The sequence below is a fragment of the Ochotona curzoniae genome, unplaced genomic scaffold (genome assembly GCF_017591425.1).
Source record: "Ochotona curzoniae isolate NIBS_2020 unplaced genomic scaffold, NIBS_Ocur_1.0 scaffold_2476, whole genome shotgun sequence".
Classification (NCBI taxonomy): Eukaryota; Metazoa; Chordata; class Mammalia; order Lagomorpha; family Ochotonidae; genus Ochotona; species Ochotona curzoniae.
The window spans coordinates 459,410-479,521 of record NW_024467095.1 but is presented as its reverse complement, the minus strand read 5'-3'; the positions used below and the strand labels follow the sequence as shown (position 1 = coordinate 479,521).

Genomic DNA, 20,112 nt, shown 5'->3' with positions numbered 1-20,112 from the left:
TCTACAGGCTTACAGCACCATCCCCGTGTCTGAGTACAGAGAGACAGCCTGCTCGCCCAACGCTCCATACTGTGGTCAACTCCAATTACAACAGGCAGAAAGCAGATGCTTTTTCTTGTTAACCAAACTAAAAGCTCCAGCTGTCAGCAATTTTTTTAAGCAATAAAAATATAAACACCCAAATATAAATTCAAGTGTTTGTAATTTCTCAGAAAGTATGACTGTAACAACCATTTCAAAGTAATATCTTCTTTCATTTATTTGAAAGGCAGAATGACAAGAGAAAGGGGAGAGAGATCTTACTTCTGCTGGTTTATTTCCTAAATGCCTGGACCGGCCGACACCAGAAACCCCAGACCCATGTTCGTGAAGGGGCCATCATCCGCGCCTGCGATGGCACATGAGTAGGAAGCTGAGTCAGAAGCAGTCAGGGCGTCACAGCAGGTGCTCTGACATGCAGCGGAAGGACCCCAGATGGCAGCTTGACTCAGGCTGGCACAGCACTCACCACACTCTCTTCCATTACGGCAAAATCAACTATCAGATAACTCATACAGATTATATATTTATATATAAAGTCATATATGTGTACACTTTACATATATACATATATAAAGTTTAAATTTCATTTTATTAAAGTGAACTTAAACTTTCAGAGGAGCATATTGCAGGATGCCTTCCTAAAATCTGACTGCAGGAGCTGGCACTGCGGCCCCAGCACCCCAGGTGAGCAGTTCAGTTCTGACTCCTCCGCTTCTAATTCAGCTCTGGGAATGCAGCTAAAGGTGTTCCGAGTGCTTGAGTCCCTGCCATAAATGAGAGGGACCCGGATGTTACAGGCTCCTGGCTTCCGCCTGGCCCAGTCCTGGCTGCCGCAGGTATGTGAGGAATCAATCAACAGATGGACAACAACCTCTCTCTCTTTGCCTCGGTCTACCTTTCAATAAATAAATGTTTAAAAAACTGCAACAGGGCACTGCATAGAAGCCTAATGGCTGAAGTCCTCGCCTTGCACACACTGGGGGTCCCATATGGGCGCCAGTTCATGTCCCAGTGGCCCCACTTCTTCTCAGCTTCCTGCTTGTGGCCTGAGAAACCAGTCACAAAGCTTTGGGGCCCTGCAACCACGGGGAGACCCAGAAGAGGCTCCAGGCTTCTGACTGGCCCTGCTCCGGCCGTTGTGGCCACTTGGGCAGTGAATCCGCAGGGAAGATCTTTCCTCCTCTCTGTATATCTCACTTTCCAACAAAAATAAATAAATTTTTAAAAAAGAAAAAAAATCATGTTCCAGTTCTGTCCCTGAGCTACTGGAGCTACTGCTGGTTTCTTTTACCTGAGTCCAAACCATAAGAAAATTGTAGACATGATCCACAGAGTGGACTACTTGTAAATTACTGTAACTCTCTCTACAGGTGCTAAGGAAATGTTATGAATCAAGTGCTTGGGCTCAGCCCACCTTGTGGGAGACCAGGATAGGAATTCCTGGCTCCTGGCTGCAGCCTGGCCCAGACCTGACTGTTGTGGTCATTTGGGGACTGAACTAATGAATGGAAGATCTCTCTCTCTTGTCTCTCCTCATTCTGACTTTTAAGTAAGCAAATCAATCTTAAAGATGCTCCTCAGTGACCAATCAGATCACCAGTTGGGGGAGGAGACAGGCGATGACTGGGGGAGGCGAGTACGAGGTTTCATGAGTGACACATAACATCAAAGCAAACGTATCATTTTAAATATGCATAGTTCACTGTTTACCAGTTACACTTTAAGTCCAATCTATCCACCAGCTCACAGGAGGCACTCTGCAAAGCATGGACAGAGGCCTAGCCTGAGGATTACTGGATCACCACAGCCAGGCATGTTTCAGCCTCGTATTGAATCACTGTGCCAGGCTGTCCACTTCGGCCTCAAAGGACACCAACTCAAAAGCAACAAAATACAACAAGGTTCCACTTGAGTATGCGGCCTCATATTTTAATCCACCATTTAAATCCAAATGTTCACTGTTTTCACGCTACAATCCCAATTCTAGAGGACAGAAATAACTCAAAAGTTGTATAGAAGATGCTACTTCAATCCCATCCAAAGGCAGATGGCCAGGAAATCACTGGCACAGCAAGCAACATGAACTACTACGTCTAGCTTTAAGATTTGACACGCTGGGCCCGTCGGCGTGGCCTAGCGGCTAAAGTCCTCGCCTTGAACGCTCCAGGATCCTATATGGGTACTGGTTCTAATTCCGGCAGCTCCACTTCCCATCCAACTCCCTGCTTGTGGCCCGGGAAAGCGGTCGAGGATGGCCCAAAGCCTTGGGACCCTGCACCCGCGTGGGAGACCCAGAAGAGGCTCCTGGATCCTGGCTTCGGATCAGCATAGCATCGGCCATTGTGCTCACTTGGGGAGTGAATCATCGGATGGAAGATCTTCCTCTCTGTCTCTCCTCCTCTCTGTATATCTGACTTTCCAATAAATAAATAAATCTTAAAAAAAAAAAAAGATTTGACATGCTGAATGACAAAGATGAGAGACTTTCCATCTGCTGGTTCATTCCCCAAATGGCTACAATAGCCAGAGCTGGCCAGAACTAGGAATTCCACCTGAGTTTCCTTCACAGATGGCAGTTCTTGGTCCACTTTCCACTGACTCCCACGGTGCATTAGCAGGAAAGTGGATCAGAAGTGAAGCAGCCAGGACTCAAACCGACATTCCATAGTAGGGTACCAACATCACGAGCAGCGGCCTACTCCACTCTGTATCTGCTATTTTAATTTTCAAAACACTTACTAGAGAAACAGATTCACAGGAGAGTGCAGCGGCAGCTGCTGGTTCACTCTCCCAAGGGCCACAGCGCAGGGCTGGTCAGTCAGGAACTGAAGCCAGGCCTCCCACAGGGATGCACAGAGCCACCAGCTGGACGGCAGAATGAAGATGCAATGAGGGCATCCCAACTGGAACAGTAAACACATAGGCCCCAATGTCTGGTTTTGTTTCTTCTATCTGGGAAAAATAATTGCAAATATATTCAACAAAAACAGACCAAGTACCTAGAATAGTACTCAACAGTTTCAAACAATATATCTTAGAAAGACTAGCAGACTGACAAGAAAAAATACTGAGTTAGCATTCAGGAACAATGTTCTCCACCTGCAGTAACGGCAGAGCCTCAGCATCACCTGGGAACCTCTTCAACACAGACTCCCAGAGTCTGCCCTAGCCCAACTGAATCCGAAACTCCAACGGGGAACAAGCCTGCCACACGATCACGGCCCAGCTCAGCATCACTTCTTACAGTTTAAGGGCAGAGTTACTGCTTTCCTCTTTGTACGTGAATTCCATTGTCCTCAATTATGACTTGAAAAACATACACACTCCCTGGGGTCCACAGGTATCCAGCTATTGTAATACAAGGGCTGAACTGCTTTCTGCAAAACCCAGTGAATCTTAGCGCCTTCTAATGCAAGATGCCAAATTCCCCTCTCCTTCTCTCAGGCTCACACATCCCACCCAGATGCTAGGAAGACAGCAACACAAACACAAAACTATCAACTTGTTCTCACACACACACACACCCAAGAGACGAAAGGAACCTTTACGGGTGACATCTGCAAAACATTTTTTCCCTAAAAAAACTGCATTTTGAGGCTCGTGTCTAATTTACTAGAAGCACATTGCAGGAATCAGATGTCCTGAAGCTACGAATGTTTCCTCATACAGGTTCTTGCCAAATCCAAGAATCAGTGTGTTGTATGTGAACCAAAAGCTAGGCAAGGAAGGCAAATTCAAAGTTTCCAAAGCTTCAACTTCTAGTTTGAAACCCTAAAGTCATATCACTGCTTCCTTCTCAGCAGCTCATTAAAATAGAGGCCCCTCTGAAAATTAAACAGTAAGGCCCAGGATTCCAGTCAACACTGCGGAATCACCCACACTGTGAAAGCAGATTAAAGAGTAACAAGTTAGACACAGAATAACTACTGATTAACACAGTCTTACACCCGAGTGGAAGTCAAAGACAAATGGCTATCTATTTTTACGGTTTTGTTTTAAAAAAATATCAAATACAAGGGCACAGATCCCTAACATCACATAAATTCACTTTCTAACCATTATAGATCTTGAGAAGTTAACTGAAGAAATAAAGACAAATTACTCACAAAGCAAGGTGCTACATACTGGAGTAGCGCTGACTTGACAAACACAACCTGATTTTTCTAACAAAAAAAAATTTTGTAAATTATATGAACTCTATGCAGAAAATACAAACATCTGTTTGAACTGCTGCACAAAGCCTTGAAGCCCTGAGCACTCCTGCAGTTAACAAATTTAAGGTACAACAATGGCTCTCAAAGCACTCACTCCTGAAGCTCTGTTGGGGTCTGTGCAGTGGATGTGGGGGACACGAAGGTGTGAAGAGTATTGTTCCACTGCAGGCAGGGCCACAAGGAACTTCCCGCTGTACGGCAGGGCCCGGTGGATGTCCACAACCACCTGAATGCAGCTCCACCTTCCTTTGCCTGGACACCAGACCACCCTGCAGACCACCCTGCGGAAGAACTCTAATCCATTCAAGCATTGTTTGCTACTGTGGAGTTGGCTTTTTTACCCAAGGTGAGCTTGGAGGTTAATGTTAATAATAACGTCTTGCAAAAGGGCCTTCTATTATTCCTACTGTCTTGGCTGTCCCCATTGATCTTATGCTAATCAAGGGACCTGCATTTAGGCTTTCATTCTTTCCTTGATCTTTAGGTTCTCATTTTCTTTGTGATACAAGATTGAGTTGTAGAATAAGAATTGTAGTAGGAACTTCTATTGTTTTTAGGTGAAACAAATGGCAGAATTATCCTTAGAAACACTCACTTGACGGTGATGTAAAAAGTCTGAGCCAGAGTTTGACTGTGTATAAATAAAGCGGACAGCTTTCCTGCATTGTCCATCATGATCATGAAATCCTAGTGGTCCGTCTTTCTTTCCTCTTTGCGCCTCATCCATGCACCCTTCGCGAGTTCGGAACTCAGCTGGAGCTGGGAAGCTCTTCAACGGGATCCTGACATTTTGAATGCCAGCACAACAGGCAGTTACGGATATTTAAAGTGATATATCCTGTGGTTCTCTAAGTTCCCGAATCTTAACTTCAGTAACAAACAGGGTGTATCCAAGTCACCATTATTAAGTGACCCACTTCGCTGATCTGACTTCAACTTTTCTGCACAAGGCTTCTTCTTGAACAGGTCAGACCTGTTCAACCTCTTTCGACCCCCTGAAAACACACTCAAGCCTTCCCCAGCCCCCACCTCTTTTGTATGTAAACACACTTCTCTTGTCACACACTCCATCAGCTGTTCAGTAAGCTCCACCCCTCCTCCCTTTCCGGGTAGTAACAGAGCGGCCAATGAGCAGAGACTAGCTGTGCCTGCAGCCTTTCGCCTGCTTACGCTTTTCCAAAACAAGCAGCTGTAGCCTTCAGCAGGGGCCACTGGTTCACAGGGAAGGCTCACCAGGGCTGTGCAACCAGCTGAGACGAGGAACCCCCACCAATAAGGAAACCCGTGTAATCTGAGCTGTTTGTTCCTCCACTGGGGAGAACTTAAACTGATATTCCTCTAGGGCAAATCACGCTTTAAGGTCACTTAGAGCCCCAGTTCTCAGACCATCTAAACAACCAGCTGCTTGGAGATGGAAGCCTTTGGAGGCTGCCAGGCTGTAAGCAGCACAGGATTACCCAGCTACCTGCCTCTCTGCAAACAGTGGCACAATTCCAGACCATTCCACAGCACTCAGGCTAACTCCAAGTTTTGGGTTTGTGTTGGGGGTGGGGGCATGGTGAGCATTCCTACAGGGCCCAAAAGTCCTGTAAATCAGTTTCTAAGCTCCCGGGGAGGTTTGCACAACAACCCTTAGCAGAGGATCAGAAGAGAAACAATGAATGAGTCAGAGTTTCAGAACACGGCTGCCCAGCAGATTAAATGCACTGGTGCACACGCTCGCTCCCTGCCTAACTCGGCTCTCCTCCCCTCCGGCCCAGCACAACAAAAGAGCTAGCCCTGACTTCCCGCGGCCAGCCTGTCTCCAATGAACCTGGCAAGGTGACTGGAGGGAGCGCCAATCAGCTCCACAAGCTCCTGCTCCCACCCTCCACCGCTACCTGCCAGGCTGTAAAGCCTGCTGGTATAATTACGCTCAGGAGACATCCAAAAATGGGCTGAAAGGGGAGACTGCCATGACAGCAGTTACCAGCTTCCACCCCAAGGAAATCAACCAGGAGCATGGAGAAGCAGTACCCGCTCTCCAGGCCCTTCCTCCCCACTCCCTCTCAAGCCCTGCCCTTCACACACACTCATTTTAGGTCTGGGCTGGGGGAATTTTCCTTTAGTTTTTTGCTAAATATGCTTTACTCCAAAAATCGTTGGCTTCCTTGGGCCTGCTGGTGTAAATTCAACAGAGAAAGGAGGCCACAAAAATCCCTTACCCAACAACTACACAAAGGAAATCCAAGAATTTCACCTTCTTACATGCATTAGATCAGAAGGTAGCACAGGATACAAAGACAACCTGTGGCCTTCCACACTGCCATCCTGCCAGCTCAGATCCTCGGCTGCAGAGCCCCTCTGCCTTCTTTTGTCAGCAAGCAGGAAAGTGGGAAAGCAGCGAAGGCCAGTGCGTCTTGGCCTGCCTTCATCTTGTACTAAAAATAAACTGTGCAATAAGCCACTTAGGGAGTAAAAAAAAAAAAACCACCCTCTGGTCTTTGTCTGTGTCCCCTTCCCGCCCCACTCCTAGATACAGCGATCATCCCGGACGCCACGACAAGGACAGGAACAAAAGGCACCGAACAGAAAAGACAGCAGGTCAACCGGGGCCTCACCCTTTCTCCTCCAGCTCCAGCTCGGCCCGGGCCGCATCTGAGATGCTGACACCCACTGACAGCTGGGGCCCGGGCCGCATCTGAGGTGCTGACACCCACCCACAGCTGGGGCTCGCCCTCCCCCACCCAATTATACAGCAGGTAGAAATTTGCATTAGCTGTGACAGTAACTCTAAATTCAAGATAAAAATAACTCCTGTCTACCACCATGTCATTTCCTAGCTCCTAAACAAAACAAGAGCTCAGGCTGCCTTATGTAAAACGTACACTCGGTCAGACGTGCCAGGCTTCTTGCCCCTTTTGAAAAGCCGAGCCACGAATTCCCAGAGCCATCGCAGCCCCACAGCTCCTAGTATTATGTTCCCACTGTACTCACCACTTGTCCCGGTCCCTACCCCCACTCCCAAATCCTAAACTGTTTCCAATTCTTACCCAAGTCTTCCCAGAGTGAGGAGAAAAAAACACCTCACTTCTGAAAAGATTATGAAAAAGTCGTAACAATAATTACAGCCTCTTGCCCAGGCAACTTCCTTCCCATCCCCCACTTTCAAGCCATATGCAAAAAACTACTTTAAAACTTCGGCAAATTCTGTAACTGAGTACTAGTCACCCATCCGCCCTGCCAAGAAGTGGGACAGGGATCAGAAAAGGCAACAAACAGCAAGCAGGAACTCACCTGAAGAAGCCAGCCCCGAGTTACAGCAACAAAACCCTCCCAACCCGGGGAAATGGAGGGGGATGGGCCAAGCAAAAAGAAAAACACTTTTTTGAAAACTGCCTTTCACACCCTACCACTCACTCCCGACGCCCAAACCTCCCTCTCCAAAGCAGCTGTTCCCAACAGCGGGCTTCCCTTAAACCTCTAAACGACCCTCCTCAAAAAGAGCGCTTGATTTGTCACTGGAACTTTCGCGAAGGTCTGGAGCTGGTCATGAAATAATCAGTGTGGACTCCAACCCAAACCCTTGCCTGAAGGACTGTCACCTGTGAGAGCTTTCCCAGCCGGGGTGGATGAAGTCGGGGAGGGGAGGGGGCGGCAAACGAGGGCCACACGGGGCCAGCTCTCCCACGGGGTCCGCCTGGGTGCGCGGTGCAGGGGCTCTGTCCCCCAGCTGTCACACGCTATGGAGGGTGGCCGGCCAGGGAGGGCCTGGGGTCCTTGGCCAAGCACGAGGGTCCCCGCTAGGCCGGGACTTGAGAAACCCCACACTGAGCTCTTTATGCACACAGGGGGCCCTGCACCGACTCCTCTCTTCCTAATATAGAAAGGAATTAGGGATAAAGAAGGGCGCTCGAGTCACCCCAGTTCATAGGCACTGTGCGTGGAGAGGGGCTCTCTCCAGGAGCAGAGAAAGGCTGACTCTGGGGAATTTCGGCCAGGAGTCCCCAAAACACAGCGCGAACAAACATGGGAGAAAAAAGAAAAAAAAAAATAAATAAAAAGATCCGATCCTGGGCCCAGTGGCCGAGAGAGTAAGGGGGCCGGCCGGGAGGAAAAAAAGAGAAGCCGCCGGGAGCCCAGACAGCGAAGCCACGGGCACGAGAGGGGGTGCACGAAGGGCAGGAGCTCCGCGTCTTTCAGGGTGCTGCAGATAAACGGGGAGCGGAGAAGGCCCTCGCTTCCTGGGAGGTGCCGAGGAGCCGCCGCGGCCGCCGCGGGAGGAGGGGATCGTGCCCGGGGCGCCCCAAGGGCCCCCGCCCGGGCTCCACAGGGCTGTCCCCGGCATGCCCACGCCGCCCACCCCCCAAAAAACACAACTCCCCGCCTCCAAGGATACAGCTTGACCACGTCCGTGTCCATCCGCCTCTTGCCCGGACTGGGGGATGACATGGTGTCGCCGCCGCCGCCTCCCCGTCGCCTCCCTCCGGTCCTCGGCCCGTCTCTGAGGAGCCCGCGGCCGCGCCGGTTCCTCGGCGGAGGTGCCAACACCCCCCGGCGCCGTCGGGGCCCGTCGGTCCCGTCAGCCGCCGCCGCCCCCCGCACGGGGGAACACCGGCCCGGTCCGGCCGAGTGGGGGTGGGGCCCGGCCCGGCTCCGCTGCCCGCTCCGGCGCGCGGCCTCCCCGGCGCCCGCCGCGCCCCGCTCCTGCGGCCCACTCGAGCTCGCCCGCCGGATCGCCGCTCGCCCGCGAACCCCTCGCCGACTCCTGGCAGCCTCCACCACGAGCGGACGACTCCTGCTCCGCGGCCTCTCTACCCCAGCCTCGCTCTGGGCGCCGTGACGTCACCTCTGTGACGTCATCCGAGAGGCGGGCCTGGCGGCGAGAGGGGTGGGGCGCCGCCGCTCCGTGCGCTTTCCCGGGGACTTCTGGGAGTTGTGGTTCCTCTTTCTCCTGCCCTCCCAGCCTTCTGGCCCCCTCCCCCAACTTCCCCACACACTTCATCGCTCAACTGCCAATGTGTTAGCACCATCACAAACGCTAATAGTAAATTACAGCCAATGTTATTACATCCGAGTGTTTTTTGGGGCGTGAGGGGAAAGAACCTGTGTCTCACAAGTCAGCTTTAAAGGCTGTTTATCTGATTTGGGGAAGACCAAGGTGGCAATTACTCAGGCAGACACCCAAATCTGGAACTCCCCCCCTCCCTGCTCCCTGCGCAGGTGAAGGGAGTGCGCTTGCAGAGCTGAGAGGCCAGGCTTCCCGCAGCTTGCAAATCACGGCTCATCCTGTTCGCTGTCTTGCAGGTGTGCTGGGCCACCATGTCAAGGATCTGCGTGAAGGCTCAAGGCAGGAAGGCCAGAAACCGCTCAGTGCCAACGCCCTGGTCCTACAGAAGGAAACCACGTCACACGGTGAGGAACGGCTCCAATATACTCTTACTCAGGACAAAAACCGCAGTGCCACCCAGACCACCACCAGGCCTTAGATGTAGCTGGATGCTAAGCACCTGCTGGAGACCAGGCTATGGCAGGGAACCCAAAGACGCTGCGTGTGCACAGCCCTCCCAGTGTGGTCCGTCGTCCACAGCCGCCGCCTCACCTGGGAGTTTGTTAGCACTGCAACCAGAGCTTCCCTGCAGACTTCCCAAATGGGGCTCCAGGAAAAAGTCAGAATAATACCAACAAGGTCTCCTGGGGTTTCCTGTGCAGTTGAGGTGGAGAGGCAGTGGGGCGCAGGGCAGAATGTCCCAGGCATCTCTCCTGTTTACATCAGATGTTCACCCCCACTGATTCTCAAAGTTTCCTGGATCCCATGAATCCGTGCGCACTTTGTGAAGCCACGCGCTGCAAGCTGTGTCCTCTTCCATGGCACACACACCGGGCCAGCAGGTGTTCATGAAGGTTGCGTGTAGTTTGCTTTGCTAGTTCTACCCCTCAAAAGGACTGGCTGTTGCTTTCAGGACAAGCTAAACGTAACACAGAATTTAGCCTTGAAGGGTGTGAGTTGGAAGCCTGCAGTGGACTGGCCAGGTCTGCAGCCATACTGGCCGTCCCTGTCCGGGACTCTTAAACCACGCCCAAGAGCGTGTACCCGTTACACAGCAACTCCTCACCCCCTCCTGCTCGGCCGTGATGGGCTACCTCCCTTCTGCATGCTGAAAAAGAGGAGCCCCGTGCACTGCTCCCCACTGGAGTTCATTGTTCTCTCTTATTACACACAGCACATGGATCGGAGGAGGACAGGGCCACCCCCAACCCCCTCTCTGACCCCTCTGTTAACGGGAGACAAGCCAGAGCAGTCTGGCCTCCACTTGGCCTTCTGGCTTCTGCTTGCTGCGCCTGTCTGTCGGAACACCCTGCTCTGCAGCCGTCACCTCATTAAGCCCCCTGCTGCCCCTGGGGACTGAAGCCTGCTATGTTTCAAAGTCACCTACACAGCTGGTGAAGCTCAGCAGCATGCCAGGCGCCATCCCAGTGGATGATTCCGATTCAGAAAGACTGCCTGGGAGCGGGGCATCATGCGTGCAGTCCAGGTACACGGCAAAATGTGAGCAGCGGTCGGCAGCATCGCCTTGGAAACACCTGTCTGACCTTTTTCCGGGAGGGCCTTCAAATAAGGGAGGGTCAGAGTGTCGTCCAGTGTTCCCCAGCCTGTGAGAGACAGGGCCAGCCGCAGAAGGGACAAAGGTGTGGTCTTCAGAGGTGAGAGCAGCGGGCGTCTAGCCCAGCCCTGGAGGATCAGGTCAGGCAAGGGTGAGAAAGGGAGGCAGGAGTTCAAGGCTGGGAGTGATCCCGTGCTGCTCTTTCTGCCCTGGTATTCTGACTGCTGTGACCCACATTCTGGATCAGGCATACGAGGCTATTTAGTCAGAGAAACTTGCTGGGGACCGAGGAGGGAGGGCGGCTAGCGAGACAGCTCTCCGGACTGCACTGACCAGCAGCCGAGAGAAGTCGAAAGAAAGCCAACAACATCCCTTGCTAGGCCAGCATCCCATCTGGGCACCAGTTTGACTCCTGGCTCCTCCACCTCCTCTCCATCTCCTTGCTAATGGCTTGGAAAAGCAGTGGAAGACGGCCCAAGTGCTTGGGCCCTGCACCCCTGAGGGACACCCAGAAGAAGCTCCTGGCTTGCAGCTTCAGGAGGCTCAGCTCTGGGCGTTGCGGTCGTCTGAGGAGTGGAGCAGTAGATGGAAGACCTCTCATCCGTCCTCTCTCTTTACATCAGCCTCTCTTCTACAAGAAGAGCTTCTGTGTCTTTGCCAGGTGTCTAAGCTCTGGGTGGCTGATGGCCTAGCCCTGCTCATAATTACGCCTGACTTAGCTGGATGTGTCCTGCCTGTGTCCCACTCTTCTCAGCTGCACAGCGTGGCTTCAGGTGGGTTGCTACAGGAAGTGGGAGGATGAGCCCTGAAGTGTTGCATGCAAGGTGTGATGGGCGGCGGTCCCATACGGCTGTTAGTATCAGCCTTCTGTTTGCCTCGCTCCGTAGACGCAGAGTGTCAGCGCAGGGACTGGCTTCCTGTCTTCTGAAGATGTCCTGCCATCGGTGCTTTAGGAGGTGGAGACACACGGAAGGGAAGGGAGGGAGGTCATCAGGCCGAGCAGAAGGGAACCAGGAGCTGAAGAGGACACAGCTCCCGCTCGTCACAGCTGCACCGGACCAGGAAAGTCCAGGGGGTGGCCCCAAAGCAGCACTGACTGGGGTTGGCATCCTGGCACAGCGGAAGAAGCTGTCACCGGATGCCAGCCTCCTGTATTGGAGCTCAGTTGAAGTCCTGACCGCTCTGCTTTCCTCTTAACCAGCCCCCTGCTAAGGTTTCTGGGACAGCAGCGGAAGATGGCCCAAGCTTGTCCTGACTCCAACCTGGCTGTTGCAGCCACTTGGAGGGATGAGCCATCTTTCTCTTCTTCCCTCCCTTCCTCTCTCTCATTCTCTCTTTTTCTTTCCCTCTCCCTCTCCATCACTGTCTTTTAAATGAAAAAACAGAACTTTAAAACAAAATAAAAATAGCAGCCAGCTGACAGCCTTGGTTCTCCTTTGCTGGGCCCCACCTTAGTGGCAGCTCATGCTCTGCTCTCTTCCCCCAACGCTTTAGCCATTCAGAACGTCAGTAACGGACCCCCAGACACCGCAGGCTAGGGAGTGTGTGTGTGTGCACGCTCGTGCACTCACTGTGCTGGCATGAGCTGTGTCCTGCCTTATCAGCTACAACCCAGGGCTGCTTGTCCCGAGCAGCTGGCCGACCCAGCCTGACTCACCCAGTGTTGCAATCTGGGAAATGTGCGTGGGGCCTGTTTATCTCTGCCCAGCGCAGGGCCAGGCTTGACCCTCGGGGCCTCTGAGCTCAGGAGCAACTAGTCCAAGGCAAGAAAACAGGCTTGGAGGGAATGAAGTGCTTTGAACAAGACGCTGAGAGGGAGTCAGAGGAGCCAGTCGTGTGCTGGAGTGGCAGAGCCAGCCCGGAAGCTGAGGTGCCCCTGCAGTTGCCTGCTAAGCCCACAGCTCTCGACTGTCCAGGATTTTGTCTGAAAGGCAGAGTTAGAGGGAGAAGGGGCGACGGAGAGGGTGCACCTCATCCACTTAGTTACTCACCACATGACCTCAACAGTCACGGTTAGGCCAATGCCAGAAGCGTCTTCCAAGTCTCCCACTTAAGCCATCCTCTGCAGCTTTCTCGGGTACATGAGCAGAAAGCAGGATCAGAAGTGGAGCAGCCAGGGCTTGAACCAGTGCCCACATGAAGTGCCAGCATCGCATGCGGTAGCTCAACCTGCTTTGCCATGGAGCTGGCCCATGATTCTCAGAATCTGTCTGTACAACAGGCAGGGTAACTCCAAGCTAGCCAGGTCGGTAGGTTTAGGCAGCAGGCCTTGGCACAGCGCCTGGAACAGAACAGGCTCTCAGTAGAGAAGGCTTCCTGCTGTTCTTACAGGCCCTAAGTGACTGCTCTTAATCTTTTGTTGCCTCTGCAGCCAGAGTCTTCCTCCATCCATTCAGTCTTTGAACACTTAGTGGATTACATGCCGATCAATCAAGGCCTTGGTTGTGTGGCTCCACGGGAACAGACAAAAATTGGTCTTCATAGAAGACAGACGTGCAAGTGCAATGCAGCATATGAGCCCGAGTGAGTCCTGGAGAGTAAAACTACCCAGAAACGGGGAGGGGAGGAGTGGGGTAAGTGTGGGGATTGGAATTTTAAATAAGGTGCTTGAGGAAGGCTCAACTCAGAAAGTGATATTTCAGTGAAAGCCTTTAGGGAGCAGCTCAAGTGCTTATCATCTAAGGCTTGAGTGGCTAGAGCACAGGCAGGACTGGGCTGTATAGTGAGGAGTAACTAGCAGGCTGTCACAGCGGAAGGCTGTGGCTAGTTTGGAAGCCTGCATGGCCTTGGTCTTCACAGAGCCCAAAGCACTGGGGCCACCCTGCACTGCTCTCTCAGGCACATGAGAGCTGGATTAGAAGTGCAATGCCAGGACTGGAATTGACAGCCATGTAGGAAACCAGTGTCACAGGCAGCAGGTTAACTTGCTATGCTACAACGCCAACCTCGCTATGAATTTTCTGTAAAACTGTGTGTATCTGAGAGACAGAGCTCCCATCTCCGCAGGTACCCTCAACCAGCTCTAAACCACAACCAAGGTAGGAGGCCAGAACTCTGCCCAAGTGTCCCACGTGGGCGGCAGGGCATTGCTCTGCCCCAGCATCCATCCGCAGGAAGCTGGAAACAGTGTCTGGAGCCAGGCCAGCCAGCCCAGATCCCCAGCAGGGACTGCAGGTGCCTGATTCAGCAGCTTACCCCTCAGGCTGAGCACCTGCCTCCACACACTGTGTTTTGATTTGAAGGCGCTGTGGTCTCCTGTGATCTGGAGCAGCTTTTTCCACCTCTTGCTTTCTTGTGGCCTCGACGTTCTGAAGTAGCAAAGCCAATGGTCTTATAGCCTGTCATTAAGTAATAGTTTATTTGTAGTGTCTTTAAAATCAGGAATTGTTTGAAAAGTAGAATGACAGAGAAAAATCTTCTGTCTGTTGGTTCACGCTCCGAAATGGCCACAACAGCGGTGTCTGGCCGAGGTCAAAGCCAAGAGTAAGAGCTTCTTCCAGGTCTCCCACTTGGAGCAGAGGTCCAGGCACTCGGCCCATCCTCTGCCGCTTTCCCAGGGAGCTGGGCGGGGCCGGCACCTCCACGGGATGGCAGCTGACCCGCTTGTGTTGAGTTCCTCTGCAGCACCTGCCACCCTCGGTCGGTCGGATTACCTGGTCCTCTGTAGCACTATACGGGAACAGAGTTGCTCCTTTTGTTCAGCAAAATGCACAGCCCTAAAACAGTGCCCAGCATTGGGGTTCAATTGCCTTGCCGTCCTTGTGTGGCTGTCCCAGGTCAAGGTCCCCTGAGATGGCCAGCACACTGCCCATCCAAGACTGTTAATGCCAAGGGCGCCCCTGCCTGCTGCCTGTGTGCACACAGCTTCGGATTTAAGATGTCTGGGGGGAGTGGCTGCTTATTTCCTGCCAGGCTCCCCTGCAGGACAGGGCACAGCAATCTCTTTGTACTTTCATCTTGGCAGTTCCTCTCAGTCATCTACACTTAAAAGGCAGGTTCTGTGGACTCAGGGCTTCCCAGCTGAGAAGGAATGAAACCCCTGAGGAGGAATCTCAAACCCAGCTCTGTCTTCTATATCTGGGGCTTTAGTGAGCTCAGGGTGGACTGCGGGGAGCTTGTCATTCCATAAAGGTGAGCATCCATTGTTTGTATGGATCCGAACTTTTTCCAAAAATTATGGTTTTTTTAAAAAGATTTATTTTATTTTTATTGGAAAGGCGGATATACAGAGAGGAGAGACAGAGAGGAAGATCACACTTAAGGGTTTCCTGCGTTCCCAGCAGTTGCTGAGAGGGGCCTAGGGGCACAACTGAGGCGGCCGGGAGAATCACGTGACGCGGTAGACTTGACTGGGGCCAGCTGGCCAAGATGTGGCCGCTTGCCTTCTCCCTGATTGTGTCAGCACTGGGCAGCATCCTGGGGGTGACAGCCATGCTGAGGACGTGGGCCTGTGGGTCGCATGTCCACCTCGCCTGAGCTCCCCTCCTCCCTCGGTCCCCTTCTGTGGCTGAGCAGCATGTGCGGTCACCCTGGGCCCTGGGCCCTGCCTCAGCCCAAGTTGACAGGAAGCCAGGCTAGGACAGCGAGTTCTGTGCTGACTTGAAGGCAAGGGCTTTATAAGCCTTCAGGGCACAAGCGTGATTGTCCCACCACTCTGGCATTCCTTCTCTGCCCCTTGAACTACTGATGTCCACTCTCAGAGGGACTGGAGCTGGAAGCATCACTCCGCTTGGTCCCCCAACCTCCAGCCGTCCCCAGTGTGAGCCCAGGCCTTGGCCATTCTCCAGCACCTTTGCCTGTGACTCTGGGGCCAAGGTCAATGCTGGAAGCAAAGACAGGAAGTCCATCGGGAGGGTGTGAATACCAACAGCATTGTCTATCCTAGCTTTGTCAATAGCAACGCTGTATTTCCATGTAAAACCTGCTGACAGACCTTGCCCTCACTTCATTCAGAGCTTGTGCGGTTTAGGGAACAGGCTGTGGTTTTAACAGCATTACACCTGCACACCTCCTCTGCTCGGGGAGACGTGGAGGGATCCCCCAGGCCCCTAGCGGCCCCGGGGCGGGCAGCCTCCCACCGTTGGCACACTCTAGGTATAGTCCACACATGGCAGGCAGGAATGTCCCGGAAACAAGCCCAGGAATGAAGGTGAGGGTGCCGGAGCAGAACGGCCACATTCCACTTGGGGTGTGCGTCTAGGCTGACTTCACACTCCTTTGGTTATGTAATCTCTCTCTTCCTGGACTCACTGATCAGAAGTGGAGCAGCTAGGATTCAAGTCAGTGTCCATTTGGGATTTAGCATTTCAGGCAGTATCTTTATTTATTTATATTTTAAGATTTATTTGTTTTTATTGGAAAGTCAGATATACAGAGGAGGAGAGACAGCGAGGAAGATCTTCTGTCCGATGATTCACTCCCCAAGTGAGCGCAACGGCCAGAGGTGAGCCAATCCGAAGCCAGGAGCCAGGAGCTTCTTCCAGGTCTCCCACACGGGTGCAGGGTCCCAAGGCTTTGGGCCGTCCTCCACTGTCCTCCTAAGCCACAGGCAGGGAGCTGGATGGGAAGTGGAGCTGCTGGGATTAGAACCGATTAGAACCGGTGCTCATATGGGATCCTAGAACTTACAAAGAGAAGATTAGATGATTGAGCCATCATGTTGGGCCTGTAAATAGAATTCTAAGAATATGTTACTCTCTCCCTCCCTCTGCTCTTTTTTTTCCTCCCATAGTTTAGTGGGAGCCAAGACTTGATCTGGCCTGGTGTACACCCAAACCGGCTCCCACGCGCACCAGTGGGAACTGGAGCCAAGCCTGATCTGTCCATCTACTGTCCCAGCGCACACCAGTGCAGTCTGTAGCCTTGTACAGACCCAGCAGTGGGAACCTTAACGCAGTGGGGGCCCCCTTAGCTCCCCAGCATGGCCTGGCCCCATTCACATTTTTGGGCTAACCCGCAGAGACTGCAGTTCCACAGGGGTGAACCCACATTGTTGCCACAGATTCTGCTACAACTTCTCTCACTCTTGTTCTCCCCTCCAAACCACTTCGGTCCCATAGATACATACACATGTCATGGACTTAGCAATGCAAGTCCCTCAGCTGTAATTCCTAACCTGGGCATAAAAACCACAGGTCATCTCCCACTGCCATGTGCGATCCCATCATCCCCCTGTAAATCAAGACCCTCTAACTGTGAAGGTGGGACCCTGGGCAACCAGAGGGGATTTGCCCAGCACCTTTGGTGCCCAGACCACTCACCTACAGGTACCCATGTGTGTCAAAAAAAAAAAAAAACTAACCTCTAAGATGGGGCGGTCCTGGAGGCCTGCCAAGCCCCACTCCCCCAAGGAAGCCAGTGTGCTCAGCTGTTCCTACCAGTGCTGGCGTCCCCCAAGCAATGTCTTAAGCCAGTACTCTACAATGCTGGCCCTTGATGCTTTCCTTAAGTAACGAAAAAAAAAAATCTTGATTAATCTATAAATCAAGGGAGACCAAGTCTGAGTGGTGGAACTGGTCTTACAAAGGGCTAAAATTAAGCCCAGTGTGATGCCATAGCAGCTAAAGTCCTTGCCTTGAATGCGCCAGGATCCCATATGGGTGCTGATTCTAACCCCAGCGCAGCTCCCTGCTTGTGGCCTGGGAGGGCAGTTGAGGACGGCCCAAAGCTTTGTGGCCCTGTACCCACATGAGAGACCGGGAAGAAACTCCTGGCTTCTGGCTTCGGATTGCTCAGCTCCGGCTGTTGAGGCTGCTGGGGGAGTGAACTATCAGACAGAAGATCTTCCTCTCTGTTTTTCCTCCTCTCTGTGTATCTGCCTTTCCAATAAAAATAAATAAATCTTTTTAAAAAGGGGGAGGGCAAGATTTTCTGTTCTTGTTGTTAATCTGTTGCAAGGAATGGAAATTGATTGGTTTATTTCTTTGTTAAGGAGAGCTCAGATCCTCTGGTTCATTCCCCAAATGCTTGTGTTGGTGAGGGGCTAAAGCTGCGAGATGGGAATTCAGCGCAGGCCATCCACGTTGAGGGGTAGGGGGTGGGGTGATGCTCAGCTCCAAGTGGCGACCCCTGCGCTGCCTCCCGCATCTGCAATAGCAGATGGCCGGAACAAGAGCTGGAGCGGAGACCAAGCCCAGCGACGCCAATGTCAGCAACTCTACTGCTAGACACAAGCAACAAATGTGTGGCATGCTCTGCCAGTCAGTACGTCTCCATTGGCGAAAAAGAATGCCAAAGGCCTTGGTATTTCAGCCCAATGATGTGGGCAATAATTACACTGTGGATGCTGCTCTGCAATAGCTAACTCAAGCACTTATCCCGCAATCAGTAAGCGACTGCCCTGAGAATGCCAGGGATGACACATTCGGGTACTTGTCCTTAAGATGTGTCCGAGGCGGGTAGAGACAGAGGCATGCAGAATTACAACACATCTTGGTTGCCCATTACTATGTGGTTACGATGAATGCCCTGGTGGCATCTAAGCCATTGGTTTAGAAATTAATCAGCACATTTATACGTCTCCTCTTCTCTATGCGTTTATTAAATCTTATTCTGCCCCAAATGCCGCGGTTCATTCTGCTCCCTGCCACTGACCCCAGACTGTCACACATGTTGGTTCTGTTTCCTGAGTCGAGAAGAAACCAAGCCCTGCCCTTGACGCCCAAGCATGTTGCTCTTGTGGTGAAGTACCCCTCCCCCCATTGCATCTGCACTTCCTGTTGTCACTGTCAAATCCATATTGCATCACTTCCCTTAGCATAAACCGCATGATGACCTCACTTCTTCTCTAAAAGAAAAAGCAAGCAAAGTCTCCCTGGCTACCAACTCCATTCTCTGATGTCAACCAGGGCGAACCCTTCAATGTGGTTCCCTATATGTGTCTCTATTTCTTTTCTTTTCTTTTCTTTTCTTTTCTTTTCTTTTCTTTTCTTTCTTTCTTTCTTTCTTTCTTTCTTTCTTTCTTTCTTTCTTTCTTTCTTTCTTTCTTTCTTTCTTTCTTTTTATTGGAAAAGACAGACAGATTTATGGAAAGGAGAGACAAAGATCTTCTATTTGCTGGTTCATCTCCCAAACGGCTGCCATGGCTGGAGCTGAGCTGATCTGGAGCCAGGAGCCAGGAGCGTCTTCTGGGCTTGGTCCCATGATTTTCCTTGATAACTTTCCCCAGGCCGCAGCTCTGGGAGCAAGCAGCTGCACTCCCATGATGTTCAATTCTGTGCATCTAAGCTGACCTCTTCCTGGAGCTCCAAGCTCATAAATTAGATTATTTCTTTAAAAACATTTATTTATTTATTTATTGGAAAGGCAGATTAATAGAGAGAAGCAGAGACAGAGAAAGATCTTTCATCTGTTGGTTCAATGACCAGAGGTGAGCCAATCCAAAGCCAGGAGCCAGGAGCTTCTTCCAGGTCTCCCACACTGGTGCAGGGTCCCAAGGCTTTGGGCCGTCCTCCACTGCTTTCCCAGGCCACAAGCAGAGAGCTGGATGGGAAGTGGAGCTGCCGGGATTAGAACCAGGAGCCATGTGGCATTCTGGCACTTGTAGGTAGAGAATTAGTCAATTGAGCCATCCCACCAGCCCTTGGATATTTTTGTTTTTAAAGATTTGTTTATCTGTCTATCTATCTATTTATTTATGGAAAATCAAATTTACAGAGAAGGACAGACAAAAGAAAGTCTTCCACATACTGGTTCATTCCTCCAAGTAGCTGCAACAGCCAAAGCTGAGCCAATCCGAAGCCAGGAGCCAGGAGCTTCTTACATGTCTGCCACATGAGTCCCAAGATCTTAGGCCCTTCTCTACTGCCTTCCCAGGCCACCAGCAGGGAGCTGGAAAGGAAGTGGAGCAGCCACAATGTGGAACCGGCGCTCAAACAGACAAGGATTTAGCCACTAAGCCAGGCCCCCTCCCTCCTTTTGTACTTTCTGTTCCACCTCCTTTCCTTCCTGTCAATGTTTGTCATGGAAAAATTCAAATGTATTCAAAAATAGAGAGAGCAGAATGAAGAACCCCGCAATTCTAGACTTGATATTTTCTCATGAATTTCTAGTGAATATCTGGAACTTAATTATGGTTAAATCCAAAGTTCCTGAGATGTGCTCCACTCCTCAGCTTGCTTCCCACCTCTCTGCACGAGCTCAGCCCCATTCTGCTCATTCGTTATTGAGTAAAAGGTGTGTAAGGCCCCCACTCTGCAGGTCCTCTGATACCCACCTGGCAGCTTGCCAGTTCTGAACCCAAAGTCAACCAGCATCTCAGCCTCTTGTGTGTG

At 51.7% G+C, this 20,112-nt stretch overlaps 1 protein-coding gene across 2 annotated transcripts in view; it reads right to left on the bottom strand.

The window, feature by feature from the left end:
- Positions 1 to 8,814, bottom strand: part of UBE2H (ubiquitin conjugating enzyme E2 H) — a 55,276-nt gene extending 46,462 nt beyond the window's left edge. The window contains exon 1 of one of the 2 annotated variants that reach the window (XM_041002188.1): positions 8,635 to 8,814. In XM_041002188.1, the coding sequence (XP_040858122.1) occupies positions 8,635 to 8,687 (53 nt within the window). In that variant the 5' untranslated portion in view covers positions 8,688 to 8,814. The remainder of the gene's footprint in view (positions 1 to 8,634) is intronic. The other variant, XM_041002186.1, reaches the window with a different exon arrangement.
- Between the last annotated feature and the right edge of the window lie 11,298 nt (positions 8,815 to 20,112).